The following is an 11,413-nucleotide window of genomic DNA, read 5'->3' on the forward strand; positions in this document are numbered from 1 at the left end:
GGCCTATGATAGGGTGGAGTGGGGTTTCCTTAAAGGCATGATGCTTAAATTGGGGTTTCTGAAGATTTGGGTTGATAGGGTCATCAGTTGTGTCACTACACCCTCCTTTTCTGTTCGAATAAATGGGAAAGCTTATGGGAATATCACTCCTTCTAGGGGTATCTGTTAAGGAGATCCGCTATCCCCTTACCTGTTTCTGTTATGTGTTGAAGGTTTTACTTCACTTCTTGCTAGAAAAGAGCTTGAAGGGCGACTACATGGGGTGGCTTTATGTCGAAATGCGCCGTCTATCTCTAATTTGCTTTTTTGCTGATGATTCTTTGATTTTTTGTCAAGCTAATAAAGATGAAGTGCAGGTGGTGTCTGATACCCTACAGTTGTATGCTGAAGCCTCGGGCCAATGTATAAATCTGGAGAAGTCCTCTGCTTATTTCAGTAGTAATGTGTCTGTGGAGCAGAAAACATGGATCATTGACAAATTAAAGGTTAAGGAAGTGGCGAGGTTTGATAATTATTTAGGGCTGCCTACCTTGATAGGGCGAAGAAATTGCAAGGAAGTCCTTTACTTTCCTAAAGGAGATGGTTTGGAGGAAATTGCAGGGTTGGAAGGGAAAAATGCTTTCTAAGGCTGGCAAGGAAGTTCTTATAATAGCAGTGGCTCAATCCATTCCCACGTATACCATGGGGGTGTTTCAGTTGTCGGGGAAATTATGTGATGAGTTGGACTCTATGTGTGCTAGATTTTGGTGGGGCCATGTTGGGGAGGAAAGGAAAATACACCGGAAAAGTTGGAGTTTTTTAACGTAGCCAAAGAAAGAGGGCGGAATGGGCTTCAGAGATTTAAAATCATTTAATTTAGCTATGCTAGCAAAACAGGGTTGGAGGTTGTTACAGGATAAAGGCTCTTTGTTGTATAGTTGTTTTAAAGCCAAATATTTTCCGCGGTGTGATTTTCTTGATGCTACGGATTGCTAAAATAGCTCTTACGTTTGGAAAAGTTTGTTAGCGGCTCAACCAATATTGAAGAAAGGGTGTTTTTGGAGAGTAGGAAATGGGGCTTCAATTCGTGTGCTTAAAGATTGCTGGCTACCAAACCATCCAACAACAAAAATATTGTTTCAACCAGAGGAGGAAATCTGGGAATGGAGAGTCTCTGATTTAGTTGATGGGCAGACTCATTAGTGGGATAGAGAAAGAATTATGGCCATGTTTCACCAATTTGATGCGGAAGCGATACTTCAAGTTCCTTTAAGTAGGCGGGTTGTTCAGGATGGGTTGGTTTGGTCTTTTGCAAAAAGAGGCAGATATACTATCCGGTCTGGGTATTTTGTGGCAAAGCAATTAAGGAAGGATGAGTTAAATGTTGGGGAGTCTTCAGAGCACAGAGCACTTGGGTTTCTTTGGTCACATTTGTGGAAAGCAGTTGTTCCAAGCAAGATAAAGAATTTTTCATGGAGGGCTTGTCTTAATATTCTGCCCACACAAGATAATCTTATTTGAAGAAGGGTGATGGAGAATGCACATTGTTGTCTCTGTCATCAAGAGACTGAAACAGTTCTGCATGTTCTTTGGAGTTGTGGGGCGGCGCAAGATGTTTGGGCTGGGAGCTTGGGTAGACTTCAAAAATCTGGTACAGCACAGAACAATTTTTTGCAGTTGGTCACAGGTCTTCTGGTGAAGCTTTCTGAGGAGGAATGGAATCTGTTCTAGATTACTTGTTGGCTGATATGGCACCAGAGGAATACGGTTATTCATGGAGGTGTTTTCCAGCATCCCTCAAGATTAGCCCAACGTGCAGTTGACTATTTGAAGGAGTATACGGCTGCACAAGACTCTTTGCATGTGCATATCCTGAATTATGTTCCAGTACAGCAGACATGGCAGCCTCCACCAGAAATGTTTTTCAAGCTAAACTTCGACGATGCTTGTTTTGATGAGGGTGCTGCATCGGGTTATGGGGCAATGATTAGGAATGAAAAGGGTGACGTCATGGCTGCTTTAGCGGTACGGGGAGGAGCTATGCGTGACAATGAGGAGATGGAAGTGATGGCGTGTCGTAAAGAGCTTGAGTTTGCCATTGATGCAGGCTTCACAGAGATAATACTGGAAGGCGATAATGCTTTGGTGATGAAGATGATTTCTCAGGCCAAACCAGAAAGATCACGACTTGGCTTAATCTACGAAGACATTTGGTGCTTGGCTGCAGGTTTCAGGTCCATCTCTTATAATTGTATTAGGCATAGTGCTAATGGTGTTGCTCATTCTTTGGCTAGGTTTGCTAGATTACTTGACAATGAAATTGTTTGGCTGGAGGAGGATCCTCCACCTGTTGTGGATGCTTTGTATTTGGATTCTACTTTTCTAAATTAATGATATTGGTTTCGGTTTCAAAAAAAAAAAAAAAAAAAGTTGAGGGGGAGTTGAAGTGTATCCAATATTTACCATGGGAGGGGGAGGGTTAGGGGGGACTACAATTAACCCAAACATCAATCTCTGAAGATAAAACTGGGTTCAAGTTTGAGAATCAATCTCTCTAATAAATTGGGAGTAAAACTGTTTATAGGGCTATCCACAGGTTGGGCCAGGTCGGGTTTGTGCCCAACTCAAACTTGACCCAACATCATCGGGTGGGGAGATTTTAACTCGCAACTGACTTGAATGAAGTTTTAGATCAACTGGGTTGGGTCATATTGGTTTTGGGTGTGTATTAGTTAGTTTTGGGTTTGTCGATCTTGTCGGATTTTGGCAAAAATCTGGCTAGATGTAACGAGATCTGTTCGATATTCCCTCGGATCTATGGAGTTTTGTCCGAGATTTGGCTGGATCTGTGGAGATTTGACCAAGATCTGGCTGTATCGAGATTTGGCCTAAATCACCTAATATTGGCGAATTTAGAGTCAGGCTTACCAAAGTTTTGGCCAAAACTCGCAATTTTTGAAATGGAGATAATAAGTCTTTGGGCAGGTCGAGTTCGTCAGTTTCTCAGACAGCCAAACTACCACTCGAATTGACAACATTAAGTATTGGCATTGGCAACCCGCAGCCGAACGAACCACCGCATGGATTGGGCTATTATTGGGTGGAGATCATCGGATCCGGGCAAGTGGTGGAAAATCCTAATTGTCAATCATGATCTCTCCCAAACCCTAGAGACTTGAAAGCTTTATGCACTAGGTATGACTTTTTTTTTTTTTTTTTTTAATCTATTCTTGAAAATCTATGATATGGTATAATATGAATACTTTGATTACACTCACTTAAAGTAAATAAATAATTAAGTACCCATCCTAATTTTCAATTCAAAATATAAATTGGTGGATTAAGATTCTCTCCAATTGAAATGTATAAATTTCTTAATCCTAATTAAATATTACAAATTTAAGAGACAAATACTTTTAAGTTATTTTTTTAAATCACATTGGGTACATGTCTAGTACGGATGTTTCTACTAGTTAGACTTTTTTTTTTTTTTTTTTAGATAAGAACTACTCTCATTTTATTAAATTGCAAAATAGTACATAGCATCTTGCGAAACTAAAGATGTAAGGAAAGGTGGACACTCTTCCATCCAAGTTACAAAAGAGTTAATATTTTTTGCAAAAGCAACTAAAGTATGAGCTGGTCTATTGCCCTGTCGCCTCACGTGGGATGATTGGAAAGTATGGAACACAAGAAGTCTTGTGCAAAAACCTAAGACCACGGTAGAGATAGAGACTGGGGTGTCCATGGGGTTCTCCATAGCATGGCAAACTAGCATGGAATCAGACTCGAAAATGACATCTTTGACTCCTATGTCCCATGCAAAAACAGTGGCTTCATCCATTGCCTTTGCTTCTACCTCCAAAGGATCCAACAGGAGAGGGAGGCGTTGCTTAAGGCTGTGACAACTGATCCCGGTGGTCCCTAATAATCACACCAATGCCGATCATGCCAAGCTAAGAGAAGACTGTAGCATCTACATTAACCTTGTACCAGGGAAACATAGGTGGGACCTAACGACCATCCGTGGCTTCTTTGAGCTGAGTGGGAGTTAGGTGTGCAAGCTGGAAGTCATGTAATATGGAGCGAGCTCGTCTCATAATTTCTTGCGGAGTTTGTCTTGCTTCACCCAAGTGGGTTTTGTTTTGGTTAAACCATGCACTCCATGCTATTGTGACTACCAATTCGATAAGTGTGGCGTCCATGTGCTGTTTGAAGAATAGATACCAGATGAGGTCCATGAAAGACCTATGAATGATCCCAGTTCTCTCTAGTGGTATGTCCAAGAGGGTCCAAAGTTCCTTAGCAACATTGCACTCCCAAAATAAATGTCCAATCGTTTCTGGTGCTAGTGTGCAAGCCTCACATGTGGGGTCATCAATAACCTGTCTATGGTAGAGGTTGGCTTTTATGGGAAGTATGTTGTTGCGTGCTTTCCACGTAAAATTTTTTATCTTGTTGGGTATGTGCAAATTCCAAATGTGGTGCCAAAACCGGGCTTGCTCATTGCTCTGGGATGTCTCGGCTGAGGCAGAAAGCTTGGTGATGGTTCTTGCAATTGTTGACAATGAAACGCCCCCTAGGAGTGAAAGCCCAAATCATATGGTCTTTTGGCTTGTGGCGGCTTAGAGGAATGCTTAGGATGGATGTGGAATCTTCATGGAAGAAAACCTGGTTGATCAAGTTTAGATTCCACTCTCCACTTTCTTGGTCCATAAGAGAGTCCACTATAGTATTTACAGGCAGTAAAGTCGGCGGTGTGAGGACACGGAAGGTGGAGGGTCTTGGCAGCCAACGATCCGTCCATACTCAAATGAACTTACTGTCTCCTACCTGCCAACGGTAGCCTAATTGCACAACAATTTGAACAGACAAAATGCTTTGCCATGCAAACGATGGTTTTGTGCCCAACTCCGCATGTAGGAAATTTGTATTTGGAAAATAGCGGGCTTTAAGTACTCTATGGACCAATGAGTTGCTGTTCATCTATAAATGCCAATGTTAGCTAAGAGAGCAAGGTTGAAAGCCTTGAGGTCTCGGAAACCCAATCCCTCTTCTTCCTTTGGTGTGCACATTTTGTCCCAGCTCAGCCATGTCATTTTGTTTTTACCTTCTTTTTGGCCCCATCAAAATTTTCGAATCATCCCAGCCAATTCATCATATAGGGAGTCTGGAAGTTTGAAGACACTCATTGTGTATGTGGGAATGGCCTGTGCAACTGCCTTGATGAGAACTTCTTTACCTGCTTGGGATAACAGCTTCTCTTTCCAGCCCGAGAGTTTGTTGTCCAGCTTCTCCTTTAAAGCCTTGAAGGTGTGTTTTTTTTATCTGCACACTAAGGATGGCAGGCCCAAATAAGTCTTGTGCTGTCTGATCACCCCTGCTCTAAAGCAAATTTTTATCTCTTCTTGTGTGTCTCGTGGGGTAATTCTGCTAAAGAAAAGAGCAATCTTCTCCTTATTTAGTTGTTGGCCCGAGACTTGTTCATATATAGTTAAAGTATGCTTAAGATGGCTGCATTGTTCTGGTGTTGCTTGGCAAAAAATGATACTATCATCAGCAAAGAATAGATGAGATATTCTTGGTCCAAGTGGGCAAGCCGATACACCCCGAAGTTGTCCAGCAGTTGCAGATCGGTTTAGAAGAGCTGAGAGTCCCACTGCACAAAAAAGAAACAAGAAAGGGGAAATAGGGTCCCCTTGTCTCAAACCCCTAGATAGGATTATGTGACCTTGGGGTTTCCCATTAATCCTGACAGAGTATGTAACAGAGGTAATACATTGCATTATAAGTTTCACCCACTTATCATTGAAACCCATTTTCTGCATATTTTTCTCCAGGCAGCCCCATTCAACATGATCAAAAGCCTTGCTCATATCTAGCTTTAAGGCCATCTCACCAATCTTACCGCTCCTTTTTTGATTAAGGTGGTGCATAGTTTCAAAGGCAACAATAATATTGTCTGTGATAAGGCAATCAGATATGAAAGCACTTTGGTTTTCACTTACAATATGGGGCAGGAAGCGCTTCAGCCGACTAACAATGACTTTGGAGGTGAGTCTAGAAATAACATTACAGAGACTTATCGGTCTGTATTGAGTCATATTCGTGGGATTTTTGGTCTTTGGAATGAGAACAATATGTGTTTCATTAAAATTTGGAGGAATAATACCCATGTTCAAGAAATCTAGAATAGTTTTGGTGACACATTCACTAGTAAGAGACCAAAAGTGTTGACAAAAGAGAGGGGGCATACCATCAAGACCAAGAGATTTTTTGGGATGCATCTATTTGAGAGCTTTATGGACTTCTTCAGCTGTGAAAACCTGAGTAAGGAAGGTATTCATCTCGTCTGTGACCACAGGTTGGACTGCATCAACTAGGACTGAGGTGTCAATAGGCCCATTGGAGCGGAAGATGGTCTCAAAATAATCCAGAATGATGTTCTCAGTGGTGTGATCATCCTCCTGTCATTTCCTCGTTGCATCACAAATGCCCCGAATGGAGTTTCTATCTTTCTATTTTGATGCTTTCTGATGGAAGAAAGAAGTGTTCCTATCACCATCAGTGAACCACAAATTTCGTGAGCGCTGGTGCTACATTGTATTTTCAGCATCTAACCATCGGTTCAAAGACGCTCGTACCTCCTGGATTTCAGTATCATTGCGGATAGGATGATGCTCAAGGACTTGAAGCTTCCGGTTCAGCTTTGCAATTAGACGTTTTCCACAAGAATTTGATGTTAGTCTATTAAAAAATATCTTGACCATGAAATATGACCGTGGTTCTCAGAAGTTTCAATCACAAGACTTGAACAACTGCTTAAAAAGTCAAGTTAAAACCCACTAAACGTTTCCTTCTATATAAAGGCTGCCATGGGTTCTTTCTAACTCATAACCCCATAAGCCCATAACCATTGCAATGGCTAATTCAACACTTCCTCATTTTTGTTCTCTCTTGCTTTTACTTCTTCTTCTTCCTCTCCTTCCCGTTGTTTTCACCTACACCAAAGATGACTGTAATATATTGCTGGACTCACCTTTAATTGCACAGCAAGGAACTGGTCCATGGAAGTCGCGTTCAGGTGAATTTGCCTTTGGATTTCATCCTATTCAAAGCAATAAGACTCTGAACCAATTCTTGTTTGCAATTTGGTTTGATAAAATAAAAGACAAAACCATAGTTTGGTCTGCAAATGGCAATAATCCAGCACCACAAGGTTCTGCACTGAAGCTATCTAGCAACAAAGAGTTTGTTCTCAATGACCCTCTAGGCAAAGAGTTATGGAAACCTCAAAGGAATGGATCAAAATCCAGTTGCTTTGTTATGCTAGATAATGGGAACTTGGTGATTTTAGATGAGCAATATAATCCAATGTGGGAGAGCTTCAAAGAGCCTACTGATACAATTTTGCCAGGCCAAACACTGTACAGGAATACCACACTCAGGTCTCGCCAATCTGACACAAATTATTCGAAAGGGCGCTTCCAGCTTGCTTTTCAGTCTGACGGAAATCTGGTGCTTTATTCTCTATCTATGCCATCTGAAATCCTTAGGAAAGCTTATTTTTCTAGCTGGACAGTAAACTTGGCAACACAGTTGAACTTTACTGAGGCCGGATACATGTACGTCCAAAACGCAATATTAACCAATTGGTTCAACGTTTTCAAGAAAAATCCTGGCTCAAATGAAACTTTCTACCACATGGCTAGGATTGATCACGATGGAGTCTTCAGATTATACAAACACCTCAGAAAGGAGGACACCACAAGTGGTGGAAGTAGTCCTGCATCATGGACTGAAGTAAATGGCATTCCTGATAATATTTGTGATGCATTTGTTAATTATGCTAATGGTGGTGGGTTCTGCGGACCCAACAGCATTTGTACTAAAGAAAGTGGTTATAGTCATGCTTCTTGCTCTTGCCCTGTTGGATTTTCTGCCTTGGACCAATCGGACTATTGGACAGGCTGCAAACCAAATTTCACACTATCTAACTGCCACACTGGACGGGAAGCAAATAAAGAGTTTGAAATTGTAAAGCTAACAAACACAGACTGGCCGGTCTCAGATAACAACTTTCTTAAAGGATCTGCAGTCGATGAGGCAACGTGCAGACAGCTATGCCTCAATGATTGCTTGTGTGTTGTGGCAGTTTATGATGATAAAGATAGATCTTGCTGGAAGACGAAGTATCCTCTGTCTAATGGAAGAAAGAACACAAATATTACAAGAATAGCTCTCATCAAAGTACCTAAAGGTCATGGTTCAGATATGACAGGCAAGTCAGATAAGAAAGGTGAGCCAATGGTAGTTATCTTGGCAGTACTCCTTAGCAGCTCTGCATTCCTCAATGTCCTTTTCTTCTTAGCTAGTTTCGTGGCTAGTTTCTACATGTACCATAAAAAGGTGAATATGCCATGGAATATTGACAGTACACTTGCAACAAACGTGAGAAGCTATACATATAAAGAGCTCGAACAAGCAACCATGGGCTTCAAGCAAATATTGGGTAAAGGTGCTTTTGGAACTGTTTATAAAGGGGTCCTTGCATCAGATTCTAAAATATTTGTTGCAGTCAAGAAGTTAGATAAGGTAGTAGAAGAAGGTGAGAAGGAATTCAAAACTGAAGTGAATGTTATCGGTCAGACTCATCACAAGAATTTAGTCCGTTTGCTTGGTTATTGTGATGAGGGACAGCACCGGCTTCTGGTTTATGAGTACATGAGTAATGGCTCTCTAGCTAGTTTTCTCTTTGGGATATCCAAGCCTCATTGGAACCAAAGAGTGAAAATCACTTTTGGAATAGCGAAAGGCCTAATGTATTTACATGAAGAGTGCAGCACCCAGATTATTCATTGTGACATAAAGCCTCAAAACATACTTCTGGATGAGTACTTTACCCCAAGAATTGCTGATTTTGGATTAGCAAAGCTTTTGTTGGCAGAGCAAAGTCGAGCAGCTCTTACAGCAATAAGAGGGACAATTGGGTACTTTGCACCTGAATGGTTTACCCAAGCATCCATTTCAGTTAAGGTTGATGTGTACAGTTTTGGTGTGATGTTACATGAGATCATTTGTTGCAAGTCTTGCATTGCCTTTGCAAGGGAAGAAGAGGAGGCATTGATAGTTTGGGCTTATGTATGCTACAAAGATAAAAGATTAGATAAGTTGATAGAAAACGATGAGGAGGCAAGGAATGACATGAAGAGGCTAGAGAGGCTTGTGATTGTGGCACTTTGGTGTATTCAAGGAGATCCTTCACTGAGACCCTCAATGAAAAAGGTCACACAAATGCTTGAAGGAGTAATTGAAGTTTCTGTACCCCCAAGTCCTCCATTGTATACTTCCTCTTCGTCTACAAAAAATAGTTCATTTTTTGATTTTTCATTGTCCTCAGTTTCTATGTCCCATTTATGATAGATGAGAATGGGTAACTTTGTACATATGACTGAGTATTTAGCAATCCCTATTCTTTTTTTCTTTTTCTTTTTTTTAGAATGAAACGGCAGTAGTGCCACACATATTCTTGTTTATATTATGCTATTAGAGTCAGGATGATTAACAGTTGGTTTCCTTCATGTATTTATCTTTTGCACTGTGGTTTGTTCTTGGCAAAAAGGTTCATAGTTCAATCTGATTTATTTATTTATTTTTATTTATTTATCTTGTGTTTGTTAAATTGTTCTTGCTGTGATTTTTGTGGGATTAAATTATACTTGTGTGTGGGTTGATTTGGATTTGTAACTTTGAGAATTACGACCCGAGGGGGTCGAGATTCATTTATAATTATTCCTTGAGCAAATCACTTCAAACATGTTCAAATTTAAATTTGAAATAGGAAATGAAAAAACCTACATCAATCATGTTTGTCAACTAACTTTGAATTCTAATAGAGGAAAGGAAATGAAACATGCTAGTCAAGCAAATTTGATTTCTCAAGAAGAAAAATATTCAAATCATATGTGTCATACTTGTCCCTTTGGTATCTCAAAATTTTTGGTAACTATTTTCAAAAAACAACCAATTTTATTACTTTTTTAGGGGGGGGAAAAAAGTTAGACAAAAAGCAAAAAGCTAAATTTAAATTGCCAAAAGAAAAGGTACTATTTTTGAAATTCAAATTCTAAAACCCTAAAAATATAGGAAGTTAATCTTAAATCTAGTAAGAAACTAATAAGGGGCTAAAATTAAGGGATAAGCCAATTAAAAATTAAAAAAAATAAAAAAATAAAAAAAGGAGAAAAAGGAAGAGTGTATTTTTGTGAAGTATGCCATATCAAATTAACAGAGATTCCAGAGAAATTTAAATATGTCCTTTGTTCAGACATCTCTAAACAATACTAACACAAAGAAAGAAGAAACTGAATAAAAAAGATGAGGAACTTTTTTTCCGAGGTGGTGTATGCTTTAACAGAACACCCTACCAAATCTGTTTCGACAAGAAATGGTCACCAAAGTAAGCAGGCTACAAGAGTAAACTCTGGTTTTGATACATGGGGTCTTGGAACAGAGAGTTTCTCTGCTACTCCCACTAGTAGCCCTCTGATATCAAAACCCATTAGTGAAGGAAATAATGCTCAGCCTCTTGGCAAGCCAAAGATAACAGATACCAAGCCAGTTTCTCAACCTGGCGGATGGGCAGGTTTTCAACTTAAAAGCCATCTGGGAAGCTATAATGGAGGTATTCTGTGAGAACCACACTATCTTTCTTGGTACCCTATTGGTCAGACAAATGAGAATAGAGAAAATTTAGAAACCCTTTGGCTTTTGAGCTTGATTTGTGTTCTCTGGGTGCTTGTGTTTTTTAGAGCTTTAATGTGGAAACACTTGCACATGTTATTCTAGACTAAGTAGTAAGTACCAGACTACAAGTTTATACTTTTATGCATGCCTCAATTTTTGTTTAAAGTTCGTCAATTTTGTTGGCACTAGTCGTCATGGCACATAGCAGACCGGGAGTTTGGATCTCATGGTCATGGGCCTTTTCACTTTTGGGGGTGTTATGGAAGGGAATAATGGACCTGTTCAAGCCCCCTTAATTCAATACATTAAGTATAAAGAAATTTACCTTACTCAATTGTCGCATGGCATCCTATTTATTTATTTACCTCTTCTTCTTTTTTTTCTTTTTTCTTTTTTTAGAAAATCGCACAAGATACATATAATTATGGGCATTGTTTATTACTCTGAAATCTTCAGTTTAACTCATGATTTCAAAATTGAAAATGTGAGTTAGACTCAAGATTTAGTGTTATTTAACACTTGTGTGAATACACACAAGTGTATAATAGGTTTTATTCATACTAGTCGTAGGCCCATGGAATTCATGGGAATAGATAATCATTTTGAGATGTGGTATAATGTATTGTTTATTGTAAATAATTTGCTCCCTAAAAATTAAACAATTTCTAAAAGTAATTTTCATCTCTCT

At 39.7% G+C, this 11,413-nt stretch overlaps 2 protein-coding genes across 2 annotated transcripts; both read left to right on the forward strand.

Moving 5' to 3' along the window:
- The first annotated feature begins 1,200 nt into the window (after positions 1 to 1,200).
- LOC115983486 lies at positions 1,201 to 2,370 on the forward strand. The gene is made up of 2 exons (XM_031106193.1): positions 1,201 to 1,422; positions 1,738 to 2,370. Exons 1-2 carry the CDS (start codon positions 1,201 to 1,203, stop codon positions 2,368 to 2,370), a joined length of 855 nt encoding a protein of 284 aa, XP_030962053.1.
- Positions 2,371 to 6,900: 4,530 nt separating this feature from the next.
- On the forward strand, positions 6,901 to 9,399 carry LOC115983488 (G-type lectin S-receptor-like serine/threonine-protein kinase LECRK3). The gene has a single exon (XM_031106194.1). The coding sequence runs from the start codon at positions 6,901 to 6,903 to the stop codon at positions 9,397 to 9,399; it is 2,499 nt and encodes an 832-aa protein (XP_030962054.1).
- The last annotated feature ends 2,014 nt before the right edge of the window (positions 9,400 to 11,413 follow it).

This window comes from Quercus lobata, chromosome 4 (assembly GCF_001633185.2).
Source record: "Quercus lobata isolate SW786 chromosome 4, ValleyOak3.0 Primary Assembly, whole genome shotgun sequence".
Lineage (NCBI taxonomy): Eukaryota > Viridiplantae > Streptophyta > Magnoliopsida > Fagales > Fagaceae > Quercus > Quercus lobata.

Excerpts from the sequence above, each read along its gene's own strand:
- LOC115983488 (XM_031106194.1), top strand. The coding sequence starts at position 6,901 with ATGGCTAATTCAACACTTCCTCATTTTTGTTCTCTCTTGCTTTTACTT.
- LOC115983486 (XM_031106193.1), top strand. The coding sequence starts at position 1,201 with ATGGCCATGTTTCACCAATTTGATGCGGAAGCGATACTTCAAGTTCCT. Across the intron at positions 1,423-1,737 it reads GGTCACATTTGTGGAAAGCA|AGGAATACGGTTATTCATGG; the intron begins GTTGTTCCAAGC and ends ATATGGCACCAG.